General features: G+C 50.0%; 1 protein-coding gene across 1 annotated transcript in view; it reads left to right on the top strand.

Annotated features, from left to right (window-relative positions):
- The first annotated feature begins 872 nt into the window (after window positions 1-872).
- LOC141161430 (transmembrane protease serine 9-like) overlaps window positions 873-23,830 on the top strand; it is a 41,673-nt gene continuing 18,715 nt past the window's right edge. Inside the window, exons 1-6 of the mRNA XM_073646239.1 lie at window positions 873-968; window positions 4,422-4,445; window positions 14,942-15,101; window positions 15,250-15,354; window positions 16,596-16,858; window positions 17,010-17,179. Of these exons, the coding sequence (XP_073502340.1) occupies window positions 917-968; window positions 4,422-4,445; window positions 14,942-15,101; window positions 15,250-15,354; window positions 16,596-16,858; window positions 17,010-17,179 (774 nt within the window). The 5' untranslated portion in view covers window positions 873-916. The remainder of the gene's footprint in view (window positions 969-4,421; window positions 4,446-14,941; window positions 15,102-15,249; window positions 15,355-16,595; window positions 16,859-17,009; window positions 17,180-23,830) is intronic.

The following is a 23,830-nucleotide window of genomic DNA, read 5'->3' as shown; positions in this document are numbered from 1 at the left end:
AAACGCTGCTACATCTCAGCCCTACCGAGGTAAGAAGTCTCCTCTCCATCATGCCATTTACCAGGAATCTCTGAGGACAATGATGAGGTCCTGGGATATTCATGCTTTCTTCGATATTTCTCTGCTTCTCACACGGAGATCTCAGTTCCACCAATAACACCAGTAGATCCTCACACGTCAGACAGTTATCTCCAATACATTTCCATCACTATCTCTAGGACATATAACCAAATGTCACAGAGGTATTTGCAGGATTTCCAAGAACCACGCTGCCTCGTACCCCAACGCGCGTTTTGCGTGCTGCTTCGTCGGGGGGTATAGAGGCAGTGTTCTTTACAAATATGGCACTTGGTTTGTATAAATCTGTTACTGACTCACACCATTATCTCCACTACATCACCTCTCTCCGGAGATTTATTCTGATTATTCAGTCTTTTCAAATATTACAATTTATATAAACATGTCACACTGTGTTACTATTATGTTCTGATACAATGTGCCAGTTCTTCATTACACGCCCATCATGAGATACATCTGACACACAGATCCCGTGTCCATCTCTTCCAGATATTATCCCTTTATCTCTATCACCACATGTATCACCTACAACCACGTGACAGTATCTTACAGTGATATTTCCAGGACTTGTATCTTCCACATGTATCTGTAGATAGTCCAGGGTTGAGTAGACGTAACACACATGATATTAGCGATTGGTTGAGTTTTATTCTGATGACATTCATTGTCTACAGTAATTCTTTACTTATGACCATTGATGCCCCCATGGGGGTTGTTTTCCTTCCTCTGGATCCACATTGCAGGACCATAATGTGAACTGGGCTCATGTAACTTATGTACACAGGTGTCGGTGGAGAACGTCTTACCTCTTTCTTGATCTTCTGCTCTTCTCGATAATATGAAGTCTCGGCTGTTGGAGCTTCACTTGTTGACATCCATCCTGGTCCTGGGTGAGTTGACGCTATCGAATTGTATATAAATGATCCTGATAATTGGATCAATAGTAATCTCGTCACCATTACTCGTCCAGTTATGGTCCTCATAGACAAGTCCCACTGAATGTTAAAGCAGTAATGGGAAAAACGCCCCGAACTGAAGCTCAAGAATTATGGGGTCATCTGTCTAGTTCAAGGCCGGGGGTATAAGTCCACTATAACTTGGTAGTTGACTGTGGTGTCATTGGCATTGTAAGCTCTTTGGCGCAGGTTCTTCCTTCCATATCAGTCTTACGATGTCTGATCATGTATATCTCTTACTTGGATTTTGGATACTTTTGAGTCATTGAAAAAATTAAGATAATGATCAGATATTATAGAGTTACTAGAATGTTCAACATGACTTCGGCCTTTACTGGATCCCGCCTGCTTGGCAACTTCTCAGAAACCTTTCCCATATTTTTCCGGTGGACATTGACAAGTCGCTTGTGTTTATTCTTCCTCTGATTGTGGCTATTTGTGGTCGGATATATCTGGTGGCTCCATAGAAACTTCTATTCACAGATCACTTGTTCCATAGCACAATACTGAGGTCGGGGCTCATTATCCTCAGGAGAACGTTCTCCGCACTCTCTGTAAAGCCATTGTCCCTGGTTATCAGTCTTTTCTGTACAGAGCCGTCATGTATGACAAGTCTGGAGAATAGGGCAGATGTTCCCGCTTCCTCCTATATAATATGTCACCAATGAGCGCAATTTCTGAGAAAAGCCCAGAAACTATTGTGATATAGATGAGCGGCCGCCATCCATTGTCAGGTGCTATAAGGGAACAGCGGCCTGAAGGATAAAGCCATTGTCTGCTGGGATTTATTAGGTAAACTCCAGAGTGGACGAGGGATCCATAGACTAAAAAGCAGATTATGGTGGATAGGACACACCAGACTTTGGGCTTCTCCTCCCTAGTGGTGTAGCATGGGTTACCAGCACCAAGGGCAAGGCAAGGATTGTGTCACCACCATCAGCACCACCTAAGTCCTGTTCACCTGACCAGTATTGAACTCCTATTATCCACCTGCACATGTATCATACTTTACACAAATACTGATGTAATTATAATTTGCCCATTTGGTCCTCTAGTTTTTTCTATGTATAAATGAAAAGTTAGACATTGTTACCAATTTTTTACCTGATATTTTTATTACATATACTTTATGTCCTTTCTTTTTACCCTAGCCCTAACCCTAAACCTAACTCTAGCTCTAACCCTAGAAATAATGCTAGCCCTAACCCTAAACCCAAGTCTAGCCCTAACCCAAGCTCCAGCTCTAGCCCTAACACTAAACCTACCTCTAGCCCTAGCCCTAGAAGTAATGCTAGCCCTAACCTGAGCGCCAGCTCTAGCCCTAACCCTAAACCCAAGTCTAGCACTAACCCGACCTTCAGCTCTAGCCCTAACACTAAACTCAAGTCTAGCCCTAACCCTAAACCTAACTCTAGCCCTAACCTGAGCTCCAGCTCTAACCTTAACACTAAACTCAAGTCTAGCCCTAACCCTAAACCTAACTCTAGCCCTAACCCGAGCTCCAGCTCTAGCCCTAACACTAAACTCAAGTCTAGCCCTAACCCTAAACCTAACTCGAGCCCTAACCCTAAACCTAATTCTAGCCCTAACCTGAGCTCCAGCTCTATCCCTAACACTAAACCTAACTCGAGCCCTAACCTGAGCTCCAGCTCTAGCCTTAACACTAAACTCAAGTCTAGCCCTAACCCTAAACCTAACTCGAGCCCTAACCCTAAACCTAACTCTAGCCCTAACCTGAGCTCCAGCTCTAGCCCAACCCTAAACCTAACTCTAGCCCTAACCTGAGCTCGAGCTCTTACCCTAACCCTAAACCTAAATCTAGCCCTAACCTGAGCTCCAGCTCTAGCCTTAACACTAAACTCAAGTCTAGCCCTAACCCTAAACCTAACTCCAGCCCTAACCCTAAACCTAACTCTAGCCCTAACCTGAGCTCCAGCTCTAGCCCTAACACTAAACTCAAGTCTAGCCCTAACCCTAAACCTAACTCAAGCCCTAACCCTAAACCTAACTCTAACCCTAACTTGAGCTCCAGCTCTAGCCTTAACACTAAACTCAAGTCTAGCCCTAACCTTAAACCTAACTCTAGCCCTAACCTGAGCTCCAGCTCTAGCCCTAACCCTAAACCTAACTCAAGCCTGAGCTCCAGCTCTAGTCCTACCCCTAAACCTAACTCTAGCCCTAACCTGAGCTCCAGCTCTAGCCTTAACACTAAACTCAAGTCTAGCCCTAACCTGAGCTCCAGCTCTATCCTTAACACAAAACTCAAGTCTAGCCCTAACCCTAAACCTAACTCTAGCCCTAACCTGAGCAACAGCTCTAGCCCTAACACTAAACTCAAGTCTAGCCCTAACCCTAAACCTAACTCTAGCCCTAACCTGAGCTCCAGCTCTAGCCTTAACACTAAACTCAAGTCTAGCCCTAACCCTAAACCTAACTCTAGCCCTAACCTGAGCAACAGCTCTAGCCCTAACACTAAACTCAAGTCTAGCCCTAACCCTAAACCTAACTCTAGCCCTAACCTGAGCTCCAGCTCTAGCCTTAACACTAAACTCAAGTCTAGCCCTAACCCTAAACCTAACTCTAGCCCTAACCTGAGCTCCAGCTCTAGCCTTAACACTAAACTCAACTCTAGCCCTAACCTGAGCTCCAGCTCTAGCCTTAACACTAAACTCAAGTCTAGCCCTAACCTGAGCTCCAGCTCTAGCCTTAACACTAAACTCAAGTCTAGCCCTAACCCTAAACCTAACTCTAGCCCTAACACGAGTTACAATTATACATTAGCAATTCTTTGCACCTATGCAGCTGACGTTTCTTCCAATTACAATAATCGTTTTCATCTGTGTCAAGCAGACGATATATATAGCAGAGAAATCTTTATCCTATGAATAAGGGTGTCGCTGTATACCAGAAACGCGTCAGACTCTAAGGTTTCCATGTTTTTAAACAGGAATAATGGAATTTGTTTTATTTTCCGCTTGGATGTGCCGACGAACTCCCTTTTCCTTTCCTCTTTTTCTTACTAGTTATTTCCTCCTTGCAGTTTATAATCTCCCGTCATCACTGTAATGTCACCATCCCTCCATGCTCTGACAGTTGAGCTTGTCCTCATGCTCCACAGCCAATCTGGTGCAGGAGAGCTGCAGTGTAAAGCATAGAGGAAGGAATGATGATCATAAATACCATAATAAAATAAAGTACAGGTCAGATGGAAAGGTAAAAACCCTGGAAGAAGTACAAGGTCTTACTAATATTCCAGACACTGTGGACAAGAGGAGCCAAGCACAGGATCCCACTACACACTATGTTGTACCGCCACACACCTGAGAGCACCGACCCTAAAATGTGTACGACATGTGCCACTAACATGATGATTCTCTGTTACCGCAGGTCTTGTGAAGAGGACAACTTCAGGTATATACAATATCTATCTATCTATCTATCTATCTATCTATCTATCTATCTATCTATCTATCATTTATCTATCTATCATCTATCTATCTATCATCTATCTATCTATCATCTATCTATCTAACTATCATCTATCTATCTATCATTTATCTATCTATCATCTATCTATCTATCATCTATCTATCTAACTATCATCTATCTATCTATCATCTATCTATCTATCTATCATTTATCTATCTATCATCTATCTATTATATATATATATATTATGCATCATCTATCAATCTATCTATCATATATCTATATTATGAACGTGTTCACACACTCACACAGGTAATGGTAGAAGGAAAGGACTTACAAAGAGAGGTGCTGTATCTGTACCCAACTGTTCCCTGCACAGACTGAGAAAGTCCCTAACCACACAACTAAAAATCGCCTTCTCAACCTGTCTCCCTAAAAGGTTTCTTGTACCTCCTGGAGAACCAGAGGGGAGGCCAAAACACAAATCTTACAAAGGGAAAACACAGCGTGCAGGAAGACACGAGAACCCAGGGTAAGAAACCAAACACGCTTACACAAGATAGTCAGGGAAAACTGTAGGGGACCAAAAAACAAATGGACTAAGTGAAAACCTTTCAGACCCCAAACATAACAGAAAGGGAAGGGTGCTGGGGAGGATGACTCTCAGACAAACCACAGGAAAAGCAACTGGGGTTAATCAAGCAAGATAATCTCTAGTTGAGGAGCTGGAACTCCTAACATCATTTACATAGAAGTATAGCCAGCAAAGAAAGTCAGTGAGCGGTGATTATATAAAGCCCATCCCAAAATGTGATAGGATGGAACTAGTGATGAGCGAGCACTAAATTGCTCGGGTACTCGTTGCTCGGGTCGAGCAAATTGGAATACTCGGGTGCTCGACCCGAGCAACGAGCCCAATGTAAGTCTATGGGAAACTCAGCAACGAGCCCAATGTAAGTCTATGGGAAACTACAGCATTTTTCAGGCGGCTCCCCCGGCGGTCTGCAGAGAGCTTAAAAATTGCCCAAATCGATGGGAACAGTGCTCAAATGACATGGGAACAGCATGGGGCAGACCCCTGGAAGCATTTCTGACTCCCAGGTCACTGCTGTCAACAACGTTGTCAGAGTATTACGCCACTTTTACGGACTCACAATAAAACATACAAAAACAAAACCAAAATGGATTTTCCTGGGAAATATGTTAAGGAACACCCTTTCCAGGGTAATGACTTGTATATAAGGCAAAATAAATAACCAAAAACAAAAATACTCCTCCACACCTTGGGCTATGTTCACAAATAGCGTTTTTGATGAGTTTTTTTCACTTTTGCATTGCTTTCAACCATGACAAATGCATTTACTGGGAAATGTCATTTTAACATTTAACAACCTAATGTGGCCGTGTGGTGTGTGACACATCATCAGACACATGCATACAGTGCTGAAAAGACATGGGAACAGCATGGAGAAAACCTCTGGAAGCATTTCTGACTCCCAGGTCACTGCCTAAAAGTGTGCCCATCGTAAGTGATCCTTGGCGCATGCCAAGATGCCTCCCTCCATGCACCTGTCGTTGAAGACTTGCAACAATCACCATCCATGTTCTTGTCCCAGTGCAGCGTTCAGTTGTCCCTACCCCATTCCTTGGAATGCAAGCGCAAGTATGCAGCCAGCCACCCACCCACCCACAGGCTGCAATACTATACTGCCAATTTTTTGACAGCTGCTTGCACTTGAAATGTGGCCTTTTAGGCTCGAGGAGGCGGAAGCTTTTCATAACCTCATGCCGGCGGCGGCTGGGTGTCACACTCAGTCCCCAGCCGCCACAGTTTCTCCCGGTGTAGTCTCCGCCTTCTACAAGCACGGGTCCCACAACATTACCCATGCCCTCCCCAATGCAGTTACTGGGAAGGACCGCTTAACCACAAACAGGTGAATGTGGCCAGGGACGGTACGAAGCCAGTCCACAGCTTTTTTTGCTGAGTTGTATTTCACCACAGCCATATTCTTTAGCTTGGTGAAAGGACTTGGGAAACCATATCTACCCAGCTGTCATTTCTCCCAGAAAATCCTCTAAAGCTGCTTTCACTTGAAATGTGGCCTTTTAGGCTCATGAAGGCGGAAGCTTTTCATAACCTCATGCCGGCGGCGGCCGGGTGTCCATACTTGGTCCCCAGCCGCCACTATTTTTCCTGGTATCGTCTCTATCTTCCACAAGCACGGGTCCCACAACATGACCCGTGCCCTCCCCAGTGCACTTTCTGGGAAGGACCGCCTAACCACAAACACGTGGACAGGGGAATGTGGCCAGGGACGGTACGGAGCCAATCCACAGCTTTTTTGGCTGAGAGTTGTATTTAGCTCGGTGAAAGGACTGGCATAGAGGGAAACTGTATCTACCCTGGGTGTCATTTCTCCCAGGAAGTCCTCTAATGCAGCTTGTTGCAGAAGCAATGGCAGCCCATCCAACAACAACTTGCACTTTTCGGTGGTGCTTTGACACACAAACATCTTTCTTTGCGCATTTAATTTCATGAATACAGAGTTGGACAATGGCCTGATCTGCAAAGCGGTTTAAGAAATAACATGCATAAGCATGTCCAGTCCACATTAAAAAAGCAGCCATAGAGTGTCCGGGAACCTTCCCCGACACTTTTCTTAGCCAGGGCTGCTTCTCGGCAGGGTTGGACGGTCCCACCAGAGAGCCGGAGACTTGGTCCCCAGCCGCCACTATTTTTCCTGGTATTGTCTCTATCTTCCACAAGCACGGGTCCCACAACATGACCCGTGCCCTCCCCAGTGCACTTTCTGGGAAGGACCGCCTAACCACAAACACGTGGACAGGGGAATGTGGCCAGGGACGGTACGGAGCCAGTCCACAGCTTTTTTTGCTGAGAGTTGTATTTAGCTTGGTGAAAGGACTGGCATAGAGGGAAACCATATCTACCCTGGGTGTCATTTCTCCCAGGAAGTCCTCTAATGCAGCTTGTTGCAGAAGCAATGGCAGCCCGTCCAACATCAACTCGCACTTGTCGGTGGTGCTTTGATAAACAAATATCTTTCTTTGCGCATTTAATTTCATGAATACAGAGTTGGACAATGGCCTGATCTGCAATGCGGTTTGAGAAATAACATGCATAAGCATGGCCGATTCACATTAAAAAGCAGCCATAGAGTGTCCGGGAACCATCCCCCAAACTTTTCTTAGCCAGGGCTGCTTCTCGGCAGGGTTGGACTTCTCCGGTGGGCCCTGGCTTCTCCTTCAGGAGAGTTCATAGTGCCGAGGTGAGGCCATGATGATGATAGAGGCCACCATCTGCTTAGTTTTCTGTTACTTGGAATGCAAGCGCAAGTATGCAGCCAGCCACCCACCCACCTACAGGCAGCAACACTAAACTGCCAGATTTCTGGGGAGCTGCTTGCACTTGAAATATGGACTTTTAGGCTTGTGGAGGCGGAAGCTTTTGACAACCTCATGCCGGCGGCGGCTGGGTGTCCATACTCGGTCCCCAGCCGCCACTGTTGTCATTTTAACATTTTACAACCTTATCTGGCAATGTGGTGTGTGACACATCATCAGACACATCCTGCTTTATTTATGATGGAGGGACTCTGAAAGTCATAAAGCCTATTTTTATAGGGCCGCTTGGCCAAGGCAGTGCTGCAGTGCTTCCAGCTTGTGACTGATGTGGTCATTTCGGAGATGGAGGATGAAGAGGAGGAGGAGGCTGAGGAGAATGAGGTGCAGGAGCTGTAGACCGTGGGGACAACCCTGATTGACCTAGGGCCCGCAATCCTTGGCGTCGGGAGGACGTGTTCCATCCCAAGGTCCAACTGGGTCCTGGCTTCCATTATGTTATCCCTGTTTGCCATCAGCGAGATGTAACTTCCCTACCCACAAGCACTTGTCCATGTGTCTGTGGTTAGGTGGACTCTCCCAGTAACTGTGTTGTTGAGGGCACGGCTAATGTTTTGGGACACGTGCATGTGTAATGTGGGGCCGGCACACCGGGAGAAATAGTGGCGGCTGGGGACCGAGTACCGAGGGATGGCCGCCGCCATCAGGTTGCGGAATGCTTCCCTCTCCACAAGCCTAAAAGGCAACATTTTTAGCGCAAGCAGTCGTGAAATGTGAGAATTTTGTAGTGTGGCCTGTGGGGCATTGTCTGCATATTTGCGCTTGCGTTCCAAGGACTAGGGTATGGACAACTGAACGCTGCGCTGGGACAAGGACATGGCCATGCTTCCTGATGCTGCTACTTGAGAGTGCGCAACGACAGGTGCAGGGCAGGAGGCATCTTCGCATGCACCATGGACAGGGGATTGGCTTGCATGCACAACAGCGGAAGAAGCAATGGTGCCACCCGCAGACACTTTTCCTGGACCCTGGGGTTCGGCCCACAATGTCGTGTGCTTTACTGCCATGTGCCTGATCATGCTGGTGGTGGTCAGGCTGGTCGTTTTGCCACCCCTGCTGATGCTGGCCTGGCAGGTGGTGCAAATGGCCTTTTTGGGGTTATCGGCAGAGTCTTTAAAAAACAATCAGACTCTGGAAGACCTAACTGTTGTACTGGCAACTTCCTTCGTGTTGGTGTTACTGGGAACAGTTGCCTGCCTTCTGTCTGCGGCCACCACACTGCTTCTTCCTTCCTTTTGGGGTGCTCTGCCTCCCTCCCCCTGTGTGCTGCTGTCCTCGCCCTGCATGTTCCCCTGCCAGGTTGGCTCAGTTACTATATCATCCACCACCTCGTCTTCCACTTCCGCATCCTGGTCCTCCTCCTGACTTTCTGGCAATTGTGTCTCATCATCGTCCACCTCTTGTGACACTTTCCCACCGTCGCCTTCGTGTGACCGTGGCTGCTCAAATATTTGGACATCGCTACATGTGATCTCCTCTTGCCCCGCTTCAAGTGGACCGGGCGAGAGGCCCGAATCTATAAATGGAAAAGTGAACAGCTCTTCAGAGTGTCCAAGTATGGGATCAGTTGTCTCTGGGCACTTGGCATGGTGGGAGGAAGGAGGATCAGGGTGAGGAATATGCGGCCCAGACTCACGGCTACTGAGACTTGACCGTGTGGAAGACAGGGTGGTGGTGGTGGCTAAGTGACTGGAAGCATTATCCGCTATCCAACCAACAACCTTTTGACACTGCTCTGGGTTCAATAGTGGTGTGCTGCGGTCCCCTTGAAATTGGGACAGGAAGGTCAGGCGAGAAGATGTGGGTGTTTGTTGTGGCACAATTTCAGCTTGCCCACGGCCTTGTCCTCGGCCTTTGCATGCACCATTACCATCACGTCCAGTTCCCCGTCTCTTGCCACGTGCCTTGCCCATTTTAAATGGAGGACAGTATCTTCCACGATCACTACAAATGAGTGAGTTTGGAGCAAACTTATATGTGATCCGTGTGATAGAGAAAACAGAGTTTTAAATACCTGGCCTGTAGGTAAGTAGTTTGAACAGCAAACTGCTGTGAATTGTTTCACTGACACATGGCAGTATTTTCTGACAACGTATATGTGATCCGTGTGACGGAGAAAACACAGTTTTAAATAGCTGGATTCTTAGCGCTGTAATATGGAAAGGACCTGGCTGTATTCTGCAGTGCCAACAAGCAAATGGCGCAGAAAAAATGGTGTTCCCTGGATTGCTTTTTAAGCAAATAATGAGGATTAAGATCCAAAGAAAAGTATTCCTGGCCCCTGAGACCTGGGCCTATGAATAGAAATATCTAACAGCAGCAGAAGGCAGAACTGGAATGGAGCCTCTTGTCCTATGTGCACTGCAGTCTGGTATATACCCTGCCTGCCTATATACACTGCCTGCCTGATATCTCTGCAGATGGATTAGTCCTCAGAAGGACTGTTTGTTAAGATGGATATGTGTAATGTACGGTTTTTCTCCCTACACTACCTAATACACAAGCAAATCTCTCCCTAGCTCAGCAGCAGCTCTCCCTACACTGTCTGATTCCGGAGTGACTGTGACGAGCATGGCAGCGCCAGGTCTGATATAGACCTGATGACGCTGTGCGGCCAGCCAATCACTGTAATGGCACAACCAACATGGCTGCGGCATTACAGTGAGTAGCAGGCAATCCCTGCATGTTCATTTGCTCTGTAAAGAGCATCAAACATGCAGGGAGGAGACCCAAGCTCCCGCCGAGCAACCCGGAAATACTCGGCGAGCACCGAGCATGTTGAGCAGTGAGATGCTCGGGCGAGCACCGTGCACGTTCGCTCATCACTAGACGGAACCAAAAGAGAAAATGTAAAACTCCTGAAGGGAAGCAAACCATGAGAAGGAAAGCAATGACAAAAGAACTATCAGCATTAGGACAGAGATGGACCGGGCTGTGGCTCAACAGAGAGGGAAACAGATCACACAGCAAAAAGTTATGGAATTTACTAGAAGTCTCTTTCTGGGTCTTTTTCAGTTTTCTCTTGAATTCTAGGATTGTTCTTAGAGTAGATCCAACAAAATATATGGTAAAATAGTGACATCCAGTGAGCACAACTGTCTCCTGAGTAATGAATCTATTTCTCCTTCTTTGTTTACCACCTTCCATCCTACTTACCATATGACGCGCCCCTGGGCCTGTGTCGCGCTGCGGTGCGCACGCGGGCGCTTACCCGGAGCCGGATCCGTGGAGGGTTGTAATCTCGTGGCGGTGACCCGGTCCGTGCCCAGGGAGTCAAACTAGACGGCAGTCTATTAGTAGTAAATAGTTGATGACTACGCCACCCGTTGAGTGCAGCCAGGAAGCTGCTGCTGCAGGGCAGACCGCTGAGGCCGGTGGTAGGATTGTGCAGCGTGATAGTATAACCCCCAACGGGAGGGGTATGGCCTCAGGGCAGCCGACGTGGATGATGGGGGTAGCAGGAACCACTCAGAGACGGTACGGTGTAGTTCAGGGTCTTTACTGGTAACAACGACAGACCCTCCCGGAGTACTTGCTAGCAAACGGGGCCTGGTCAGTCTTTGAGCAGATGGGATCTCCCCTGGCCAGGCGTAGTTGTAGGCCTCCCAAACTGACTGTACTCTTCTGGCTACCTTGCTAGAAGCTGATGTAAGTAGCCCACGTCCCTGAGTGTACCGTGTGGTGCTCACCCGTATGGCCGGTGACTCGGGGCCTTCTAATGGCTTCCGCTCCACGATGGCGGTGCTGGTCCCACGCGTGTGACCGTGCCTTCGGGCTTCTGGGCCAGAGGACCTGAAATCCCCTGCCCGACGGATTCTGCTGCTGGGTAGGAGTTAGTCCCCACAGCCTCGGACTCCGGGTCCGGTAAAGAATCTTCTTAGTCAGGGCGAGCTCTGTAGCTGCCAGCCCCTGACTCCTTGTAACTCTGCTGTTTCCTATGCAGCTTCTCTTCTCCACTCTCCTTGTCTCCAGGCTCAGGCCCCTGGACAGGGCCTGCCTGTGGAGCAGAGCCCATAGAGCAGCTCTGCTCCCTGTCTTCTCCTCTCAGAACTCCCTACCCTGCCTCAGCCCCAGGTTTATATAGGGGAAGTCCTTCCCCTCCCAAGACTGGGCAGGAGGTGTGGCATGCACAGGATCCCTGACCAAAGGACCTCCCACCTGCTCTCAGACGTAATATCTCTATCACTGTGGCAACCAGACCCCTGGGGTGTCACATTCCCCCCTAGTGAAATTTAGTACTCCGGGACTAAACATATTTTTGTAACATAACAAAGTATAAACAATAACATTACAATAAGGAAACGCATAAAGCTGGTCACGGCGTGTCCGTAACCGGGTGCAGTCTTTGAAGAAAGCAAGGTGTCCATTTCACCAAAACAGGGAGACGTAACCAGGTAGGGGTCTGTCCTACCCCGAGTCCTTAACAGTCTTTTAGTCCATCCTGGGTTACGCTCCACTAACTGTACAAAGGATTCCCGGTAAATCCACCAAGGACTCCTATAAATAACTGGAAACACATAATATTTACAAGATATGGCCGCTCTCAGTCCTCGGCCAGTGGGGATAAGGATTGGCTGCTCACAGTCCTCAGCCTGTGGGGAGATGGGATGGCTGCTCACAGTCCTCAGCCTGGTTAAGGATAGGGGACACACGGGAACAGTTCACACTTGTCCCAACGGGGACCATATTTTAATTAGCAACACAAGTACCCCTACGGGTAACTATGTACAGTTCCACTTTACCGTACTTCAGTAACGGCATCCTCCTGCTCCTTCTTGTGTGTAGGCTTCAGACCCGTCCGGGTCCTCTTGGCTTTCCTCGTATTGGTAGTACTGCAGCTCCTCCTTGGTTAACGTGGAGGGCGTACAGTCCTTTTGCACCTGGGGAGTTCAGGCCTTGCGACCAGGCGTAGAGAGGGTCGCCGTTGATGACGCCCGGGGTCAGAGGGTGCAACTTTGGGCCTGGGCGCGGGCTGGTGGTGGTAGTGCCCAGGGCTGGAGGGCTTGGCCGCAGGGCTTGTTGCGGGGGCTGGAGCAGGTCGGTGTCTGCAGCGCCCGGAATCGGCGGCTCCACCAGGGGGCCCGGGAGCAGGCTGACGCTGGCAGCGTCCGGGACAGGGAGACTCCTCTTACCTGCTCCCGCGACCGCTCCTGCGTCACGCGTCTTCTCCCGGCGCTGGTCGGGGCCGGCGACGACTGGGGCACTGCCGATGCTGGGCAGCTTAGTCTGCTGCCGGTCCGCCATCTTGCTGTCCGTTCCTGGTGTCCTCCTCCCCCCTAGTGGACCGTGGCCTACCTTCCGGAGATCCTCTTCCGTAGGCCGCGGCTCCGCAGTCAATCGTCGGGGTAGAGGACCTGGCGTCGCGCTCCTGTGACGTCGGCGTCTGCTGGGCTCCTTCCAGGACCTTACGCAACGTCCGGACGTGAGGCGGGGCTTCAGTTCTCGCGCGCTTTCGGAGTCCACGCCCCTCTTCTTCCCGCGCGGCGTCTCCAAGATGGCGCCGGATGGCGGGAAAACTCCTCGGATGGCGGGAAGAAGGCAGAAGATGGCGCCGGATGGCGGGAAAACTCCTCGGATGGCGGGAAGAAGGCAGAAGATGGCGCCGGATGGCGGGAAAACTCCACGGATGGCGGGAATCTTCACAGATGGCGGGAATCTTCACCACTGGTAAGTTTGAAAAGTCTCTTTTTCAGGCACGCAGTACCCGGTGGTTGCGGGCACGAAATCCTGCCGACTACGCCAAAGTTGACGCGCCCCTGGGCCTGTGTCGCGCTGCGGTGCGCACGCGGGCGCTTACCCGGAGCCGGATCCGTGGAGGGTTGTAATCTCGTGGCGGTGACCCGGTCCGTGCCCAGGGAGTCAAACTAGACGGCAGTCTATTAGTAGTAAATAGTTGATGACTACGCCACCCGTTGAGTGCAGCCAGGAAGCTGCTGCTGCAGGGCAGACCGCTGAGGCCGGTGGTAGGATTGTGCAGAGTGATAGTATAACCCCCAACGGGAGGGGTATGGCCTCAGGGCAGCCGACGTGGATGATGGGGGTAGCAGGAACCACTCAGAGACGGTACGGTGTAGTTCAGGGTCTTTACTGGTAACAACGACAGACCCTCCCGGAGTACTTGCTAGCAAACGGGGCCTGGTCAGTCTTTGAGCAGATGGGATCTCCCCTGGCCAGGCGTAGTTGTAGGCCTCCCAAACTGACTGTACTCTTCTGGCTACCTTGCTAGAAGCTGATGTAAGTAGCCCACATCCCTGAGTGTACCGTGTGGTGCTCACCCGTATGGCCGGTGACTCGGGGCCTTCTAATGGCTTCCGCTCCACGATGGCGGTGCTGGTCCCACGCGTGTGACCGTGCCTTCGGGCTTCTGGGCCAGAGGACCTGAAATCCCCTGCCCGACGGATTCTGCTGCTGGGTAGGAGTTAGTCCCCACAGCCTCGGACTCCGGGTCCGGTAAAGAATCTTCTTAGTCAGGGCGAGCTCTGTAGCTGCCAGCCCCTGACTCCTTGTAACTCTGCTGTTTCCTATGCAGCTTCTCTTCTCCACTCTCCTTGTCTCCAGGCTCAGGCCCCTGGACAGGGCCTGCCTGTGGAGCAGAGCCCATAGAGCAGCTCTGCTCCCTGTCTTCTCCTCTCAGAACTCCCTACCCTGCCTCAGCCCCAGGTTTATATAGGGGAAGTCCTTCCCCTCCCAAGACTGGGCAGGAGGTGTGGCATGCACAGGATCCCTGACCAAAGGACCTCCCACCTGCTCTCAGACGTAATATCTCTATCACTGTGGCAACCAGACCCCTGGGGTGTCACACATACATGAGAAACTTCTCTGGACTTCTCCTGTGCTGCACCTGTTCTCTGGGATGCTCTTCTTCAGTCATTAACACTCAAAACAGGGAAGCAATCAATCATCTATCTATCCATATATCTAGCTATCTATCGATCATCTATCTATCAATCTGTCTATCTATTGTTCTACCCTCTCTATCCTTGTATCACAATGCCAATCATCACAACGGAAACATTTTGACCAGTGTCGTCTTCTGACGTTTCTCCTTGTTCCTGCAGTGTGCGGGCAGCCCCCGTTCTCGCAGCGCATTGTGGGTGGTCAGAGCTCCGTCCCAGGAAAGTGGCCCTGGCAGATCAGCGTGAAGCGTGGTGACATCCATCTATGTGGAGGATCCCTGATCTCCAGGAGCTGGGTGGTGACCGCTGCACACTGTGTGAGGTGAGGAGACGATCTGTATGGAGGATGGTCCCCAAACCGTTGGCCACATTTCATCCATAGAGTACACAGCTGTGTCAGGGCTGAGCCTCACATTACTCACTTTGATCTTGCCGCCATGATCGCCCCCCTTTTTTCTTTGTCTGTGCAGTCCAGAGAGCTCAGAGTCTGGCGCAGAGACAGTAAGAGAAGACAGAAGAAGCAATGGCTACCACCGAAACTCCATGGGCAGAAAAAGACATCAGAAGCGACAGACGTGAGTACTTTCAGCAGAACGGTGAGATCTCTACTGTACGATATCACAAGAGTGCAGAAATAAAGGGGTTTTACTGTAATAGTTTTATGACAAGACACAACAGTGCACCTGTTCTCTGGGATGCTCTTCTTCAGTCATTAGCAATCACCTGAATTTACTGACATTCCTTCTGCTGATAACCTGCAACATCTCCTGGATGTTTTCACCTGCTTTTCTTCATGCACTTACCATTCCTTAGATTTTACAGTCTTCCATTCTGCTAATAACCTTAAACTTTTTCTGTGCTGCACCTATTGTCTGGGATGCTCCTCTTCTGTCAATGACCAGTCATCTCAATTTACCCTCTTTTATTCTGCAAATTGTTGGTATATGCAACAGTTGTGGACTTCTTTGTTTGTGTGAAGGAGGACTTTATGCTGATCTGAGAGTAGATGGCGATGTTGTGTAAAGTTTCCTTGTTTACTGCATTGTAAAAAAAAAAGGTCTCTCTTGTACTTTCTGTTTTGTTCTTACTTCCTGGCGCAGTACTGAGTGACTGTGCGTTTTTTCCTTTACCTCATGTTCTGAGAAGTAAAACCTTGTTGTCCCAAGTAACCTGCTCTGTGAAGTTTTCTACTGCAACTGTGGGTATCCAGAAGCTGTGCAACACAAATAACCTGAAACTTCCCTTTGACCCCTCTGGTGCAGCCCCTGTTCTCTGGAATACGCTTCTTTAGTCACTTACCACTTATCTCATTTTATAGCCTTCCATTCTGCTAGTAATCTCAAACTTCAGAATTTTTCCTGTGCTGCACCTGTTGTCTGGGATGCTCTTCTTCAGTCATTTTACACTCTTCTATATTTACTGCATTCCCTTCTGCTAGTTACCTGAATCTTCTCCTGTACTTCTCCTGTGGTGCACCTGTACTCTGGGATGCTCCCCCTCAGTCACATTTTTTAATCACATATTGAACGTTTTCACTGCTTCTTCCTATCTCCTCTGCTCCGTAAGGCATCTCTCCTACCCCCTCCAGCTCGATCATGAACTAACCAATGAATTTGATACCAGAGATCACACACGGGCGCCTTCTTTATTCGACATCTCCCACTAATTTTTTGTACCTCTAGCACCTTGGCCCTTGAGTGTCTTCTTGTTGTAGGTCATTATTTGTTGACCATGTCTCTCGTACTTCACATTGAAACATGTTGATACCATATCAGGTAATATTTCCTTTATACTTTCTTCTCCTTGTGGTTCCCAGGTCCGGAGGGTTCTACGTCATGTTGGGCACGTTGTACCTAACAGGCGTCAGTACCACCAGGGTTATTGTACCAGTTAAGAACATCATCATCCACCCAATCTACAGCGGAGATGGGACCAGCGGAGATCTGGCGTTAATGGAACTGGAGGGTCCGGTCACCTTTAATAATAACATCCAGCCCATCTGCCTCCCCTTTCCCTACCATATGTTTCCAGATGGAGCCATGTGCTGGGTGACCGGCTGGGGGGACGCCGCGGAAGGTGGTGAGTTATATGGCCATTGACCAGTGATCTGGGAGAATGGATGTGGGCATTGCCGCAGGGTAAAGTCTCTCTTTCCTGCTGTCAGGGTTACAATGTATCATGTGTTACATGATCTGTAAGTAAAGGTTTTTTTGGCGTCTCTTTTCTCCAGTGACATTGTCGACCCCGTACGTCCTGCAGGAGGTGGAGCTGCCTCTCATCAACTCCTCCGCATGTGACCATATGTTCAAAGACGTCTACAACATCACTTCCTCCATCGCCATTGTGCAAGACGACATGATCTGCGCTGGCTACAGTGAGGGCAAGAAGGATGGCTGCCAGGTGGGCACACGCGAGATTCAGCAATATGGCAACTCACGTCATATATAAATATCTGTACAGTCCTAAAGCTGAGAATGACACACATTTGGGTTTTCACATTTTGCATTTTCAGTGTTTTCGCATATTTAGTCGCTGTTTCTGGGGTTAATGAAGAAGAATTTTAAACATTACGCACATTATTACATTTTTTTGATAAATCCATGAAGTTTCTGTGATGCCTTAATATTCCCAGCAGCGCTGCGCCTTATTCTCCACTCTCCTGCCCCTTATTCTACACACTCCTGCCCCTTATTCTTCACACTCCTGCCCCTTATTCTACACACTCCTGCCCCTTATTCTCCACAATCCTGCCCCTTATTCTCCTCACTCCTGCTCCTTATTCTCCACACTCCTGCCCCTTATTCTACACACTTCTGCCCCTTATTCTTCACACTCCTGCCCCTTATTCTCCGCACTCCTGCCCCTTATTCTCCACACTCCTGCCCCTTATTCTCCACACTTCTGCCCCTTATTCTCCAGACTTCTGCCCCTTATTCTCCACACTTCTGCCTCTTATTCTCCACACTTCTGCCCCTTATTCTCCACACTGCTGCTCCTTATTCTCCACACTCCTGCCCCTTATTCTCCACACTTCTGCCCCTTATTCTCCAGACTTCTGCCCCTTATTCTCCAGACTTCTGCCCCTTATTCTCCACACTTCTGTCCCTTTATTATCCACACTCCTGCCCCTTATTCTTCACACTCCTGCCCCTTATTCTCCACACTCCTGTTCCTTATTCTCCACACTCCTGCCCTTATTCTCCACACTCCTGCCCCTTATTCTACACACTCCTGCCCCTTATTATTCACACTCCTGCCCCCTATTCTCCGCACTCCTGCCCCTTATTCTCCACACTCCTGCCCCTTATTCTCCACACTTCTGCCCCTTATTCTCCAGACTTCTGCCTCTTATTCTCCACTCTCCTGCCCCTTATTCTCCACTCTCCTGCCCCTTATTCTACACACTCCTGCCCCTTATTCTTCACACTCCTGCCCCTTATTCTCCACAATCCTGCCCCTTATTCTCCTCACTCCTGCTCCTTATTCTCCACACTCCTGCCCCTTATTCTACACACTTCTGCCCCTTATTCTTCACACTCCTGCCCCTTATTCTCCGCACTCCTGCCCCTTATTCTCCACACTGCTGCCCCTTATTCTCCGCACTCCTGCCCCTTATTCTCCACACTTCTGCCCCTTATTCTCCAGACTTCTGCCCCTTATTCTCCAGACTTCTGCCCCTTATTCTCCACACTTCTGCCCCTTTATTATTCACACTCCTGCCCCTTATTCTTCACACTCCTGCCCCTTATTCTCCACAATCCTGCCCCTTATTCTCCACACTCCTGTTCCTTATTCTACACATTCCTGCCCTTATTCTCCACACTCCTGCCCCTTATTCTACACACTCCTGCCCCTTATTATTCACACTCCTGCCCCTTATTCTCCGCACTCCTGCCCCTTATTCTCCACACTCCTGCCCCTTATTCTCCACACTTCTGCCCCTTATTCTCCAGACTTCTGCCTCTTATTCTCCACATTTCTGCCCCTTATTCTCCACACTTCTGCCCCCTTATTATCCACACTCCTGCCCCTTATTCTCCACACTCCTACCCCTTATTCTACACACTCCTGCCCCTTATTCTTCACACTCCTGCCCCTTATTATCCACACTCCTGCCCCTTATTCTTCACACTCCTGCCCCTTATTATCCACACTCCTGCCCCTTATTCTCCACACTCCTGCCCCCTTATTCTCTACACTCCTGCCCCTTATTCTCCACACTCCTGCCTCTTATTCTCCACACTCCTGCCCCTTATTCTCCACACTCCTGCCCCTTATTCTCCACACTATTGCCCCTTATTCTCCACACTCCTGCCTCTTATTCTCCACACTCCTGCCCCTTATTCTCCACACTCCTGCCCCTTATTCTCCACACTATTGCCCCTTATTCTCCACACTCCTGCCCCTTATTCTCCACACTCCTGCCCCTTATTCTCCACACTCCTGCCCCTTAGTCTCCACACTCCTGCCCCTTATTCTCCACACTCCTGCCCCTTATTCTCCACACTCCTGCCTCTTATTCTCCACACTCCTGCCCCTTATTCTCCACACTCCTGCCCCTTATTCTCCACACTATTGCCCCTTATTCTCCACACTCCTCCCCCTTATTCTCCACACTCCTGCCCCTTAGTCTTCACACTCCTCCCCCTTATTCTCCACACTCCTGCCCCTTAGTCTCCACATTCCTCCCCCTTATTCTCCACACTCCTGCCTCTTATTCTCCGCACTCCTGCCCCTTATTCTCCACACTCCTGCCCCTTATTCGCCGCACTCCTGCCCCTTAGTCTCCACACTCCTCCCCCTTATTCTCCACACTCCTGCCCCTTAGTCTCCGCTCTCCTCCCCCTTATTCTCCACACTCCTGCCCCTTATTCTCCACACTCCTGCCCCTTATGCTCCACACTCCTGCCCCTTATTCTCCACACTTCAGCCCCCTATTCTCCACACTCCTCCCCCATAATCTCCGCACTCCTGCCCCTTATTCTCCACACTCCTGCCCCTTATTCTCCACACTATTGCCCCTTATTCTCCACACTCCTGCCTCTTATTCTCCACACTCCTGCCCCTTATTCTCCACACTCCTGCCCCTTATTCTCCACACTATTGCCCCTTATTCTCCACACTCCTGCCCCTTATTCTCCACACTCCTGCCCCTTATTCTCCACACTCCTGCCCCTTAGTCTCCACACTCCTGCCCCTTATTCTCCACACTCCTGCCCCTTATTCTCCACACTCCTGCCTCTTATTCTCCACACTCCTGCCCCTTATTCTCCACACTCCTGCCCCTTATTCTCCACACTATTGCCCCTTATTCTCCACACTCCTCCCCCTTATTCTCCACACTCCTGCCCCTTAGTCTTCACACTCCTCCCCCTTATTCTCCACACTCCTGCCCCTTAGTCTCCACATTCCTCCCCCTTATTCTCCACACTCCTGCCTCTTATTCTCCGCACTCCTGCCCCTTATTCTCCACACTCCTGCCCCTTATTCGCCGCACTCCTGCCCCTTAGTCTCCACACTCCTCCCCCTTATTCTCCACACTCCTGCCCCTTAGTCTCCGCTCTCCTCCCCCTTATTCTCCACACTCCTGCCCCTTATTCTCCACACTCCTGCCCCTTATGCTCCACACTCCTGCCCCTTATTCTCCACACTTCAGCCCCCTATTCTCCACACTCCTCCCCCATAATCTCCGCACTCCTCCCCCTTATTCTCCGCACTCCTCCCCCTTATTCTCCAGACTCCTGCCCCTTATTCTCCACATTTCAGCCCCTTATTCTCCACATTCCTGCCCCTTATTCTCCACACGCCTGCCCCTTATTCTACACACTCCTGCCCCTTATTCTCCACACTTCTGCTCATTATTCCTCCACACTTCTGCCCCTTATTCTCCACACTCCTGCCCTTATTCTTCACACTCCTGCCCCTTATTCTCCACACTTCTGCCCCTTATTCTCCACGCTGCTGCCCCTTATTCTCCACACTTCAGCCCTTTATTCTCCACATTCCTCCCCCTTATTCTCCACACTCCTCCCCCTTATTCTCCGCACTCCTGCCCCTTATTCTCCACACTCCTGCCCCTTATCCTCCACACTTCTGCCCCTTATTCTCCACACTTCTGCCCCTTATTCTCCACACTTCTGCCCCTTATTCTCCAGATTTCTGCCCCTTATCCTCCACACTTCTGCCCCTTATTCTCCCCACTTCTGCCCCTTATTCTCCTCACTTTTGCTTCTTATTCTCCACACTTCTGCCCCTTATTCTCCACACTCCTGCCCTTATTATCCACACTTCTGCCCCTTATTCTCCACACTCCTGCCCATTATGCTCCACACTCCTGCACTTTATTCTCCAGACTTTTGCCCCCTTATTCTCCACACTTCTTCCCTTATTCTCCACACTTCTGCCCCTTATTCTCCACACTTCTGCCCCTTATTCTCCACACTCCTGCCCCTTATTCTCCACACTCCTGCCCCTTATTCTCCACACTCCTGCCCCATATTCTCCACACTTCTGCCCCTTATTCTCCACACTTCTGCCCCTTATTCTCCACACTTCTGCCCCTTATTCTCCACACTCCTGCCCCTTATTCTCAACACTTCTGTCCCTTATTCTCCACACTTCTGCCCCTTATTCTCCATACTCCTGCCCTTTATTCTTCACATTTCTGCCTCTTATTCTCCACACTCCTGCCCCTTATTCTCCACACTCCTGCCCCTTATTCTCCACACTTCTGCCCCTTATTCTCCACACTTCTGCCCCTTATTCTCCACACTCCTGCCCCATATTCTCAACACTTCTGCCCCTTATTCTCCACACTTCTGCCCTTTATTCTCCACACTCCTGCCCCTTATTCTCCGCACTCCTGCCCCTTATTCTCCACACTTCTGCCCCTTATTCTCCACACTCCTGCCCCTTATTCTCAACACTTCTTTCCCTTATTCTCCATACTTCTGCCCCTTATTCTCCATTCTCCTGCCCTTTATTCTTCACATTTCTTCCCCTTATTCTCCACATTCCTGCCCCTTATTCTCCACACTCCTGCCCCTTATTCTCCACACTTCTGCCCCTTATTCTCCACACTTCTTCCCCCTTATTCTCCACACTCCTGCCCCCTTATTCTCCACACTCCTGCCCCTTATTCTCCACACTCCTGCCCCCTTATTCTCCACACTCCTGCCCCTTATTCTCCACACTTCTGCCCCTTATTTCTCCACACTCCTGCCCCTTATTCTCCACAGTCCTGCCCCTTATTTCTCCACACTGCTGCCCTTTATTCTCCACAGTCCTGCCCCTTATTCTCCAGACTTTTGCCCTTCACCTGGCAGCTGGATATCGGCTTCAGGTCAGATCCTGAATGATGGCTGCCTGTTCTTGTCTCATCAGAGCTCGGAGTTATACACAATTTCTAGGTTTTGTTTATCCCTTTTTAAGAATTGACCGCAGGTTCTCAATGAAAAGAAAACTGGGGGGTTTATGGCCATGGAGCCAAATTATCACAATGTGGATCCAAAATGTCACAATGTGTGGAGGCTTCTCAACCAGTAAGTGGGATTACTTACCATGTATGGGGGCTTGTCATCCATGAAAGGGATCACTCACGATGTGTGAGGGCTTCTCATCCATGAAGGGGCTCACTCACAATGTGTGGGAGATTGTCAACCAGGAAGGGGGATCACTCCCAATGTGTGGTGGCTTCTCATACATGGAGGGGATCATTCACAATGTGTGGGGGCTTCTCATCCATGGAGGGGATCACTCACAATGTGTGGGGGCTTCTTAACCATTGTTACGGGTCCGGGTGGTGGAACCTCCGTGCTGAGTTGCAAGGAGGGACCAGAGGGGCGTAACTAAGTGCCAACTCGGACCGACCCTGTCCACACGGCGGCTTAATCGACTCCGTGAACCAGGAAGGGACCGGGCAGGTGGACCAGGTGCCACTCTGGGACCGACCTTGTGTGAGAGCCGGCGACTCCCACGGGTCAGATGGCTGAAGCTGATCGCTTCAGCGAATGAGCACGGCAGGTAGCTTGACGGGTGGTCCAGCTAGGCAGTCAGGCGGGCTCGGCTGGTAGCCAGACTGGTGATCCAGGTAGGCAAGCAGGCGGACATGGCAGGTGGCCTGACAGGTGATCCGGGTAGACAGGCAGGCGGACACGTCAGGTCGCCTGACAGGTGATCCAGGTAGACAGGCAGGCGGGCACGGCTGACAGGCAGGCTGGCGGGCACGGCTGATAGACAGCCTGGCAGGTACTGAAACCTGAGGGCTGAGGAGAGTGTTAGCACACAAACAACAACCTTACACAGACACCTCCATTTTGGAGGAGATGCTTTATATAGGAGTGGTCCTCCGACCATTGGCCGGGGACTCTTTAGGACGGTGCGCGTGGTCCCTTTAAGAGGGAGGGAGCGCGTGCGCGTGCACGCGTGCCCTAAGCACAGTGTCCGGGAAGCTGCGCGCAGTGCGCACCACAGCAACAGCAGCTGGGGAGCTGGAGGACACCAGACCGGGACCGCAGCGGTGAGGGGAACGGCGTCTCTGCCCGGCAGGAGGCAGAGACGCCGATGCTACAACCATTAAGTAGGATCACTTAAAATGTATGGAGGCTTCTCAACCAGGAAGGGGGATCACTCACAATGTGCAGTGACTTCTCATCCATGGAGGGGCTCACTCACAATGTGGGGAGGCTTCTCATCCATGGAGGGGGTCACTCACAATGTGCAGGAACTTCTCATCCATGGAGGGGCTCACTCACAATGTGCGGAGGCTTCTCATCCATGGAGGGGGATCACTCACAATGTGCAGGAACTTCTCATCCATGGAGGGACTCACTCACAATGTGTGGTGGCTTCTCATCCATGGAGGGGGTCACTCACTATGTGCAGAGGCTTCTCATCCATTTATGGGAGCTTAATCATAATGTGTGGGGGCTTCTAATCCATGGAGGGGATCATTCACAATGTGTGGGGGCTTCTAATCCATGGAGAGGATCTCTCACTATGTGTGGGGGCCTCTCATCCATGGAGGGAGTCACTCACTATGTGCAGGGGCTT

This window comes from Phyllobates terribilis, unplaced genomic scaffold, assembly GCF_046119375.1.
Source record: "Phyllobates terribilis strain yellow unplaced genomic scaffold, ASM4611937v1 Scaffold_9__5_contigs__length_417890890, whole genome shotgun sequence".
Lineage (NCBI taxonomy): Eukaryota > Metazoa > Chordata > Amphibia > Anura > Dendrobatidae > Phyllobates > Phyllobates terribilis.
The sequence above is the reverse complement of the archived record's forward strand: the minus strand, read 5'-3'. Positions and strand labels throughout refer to the sequence as shown.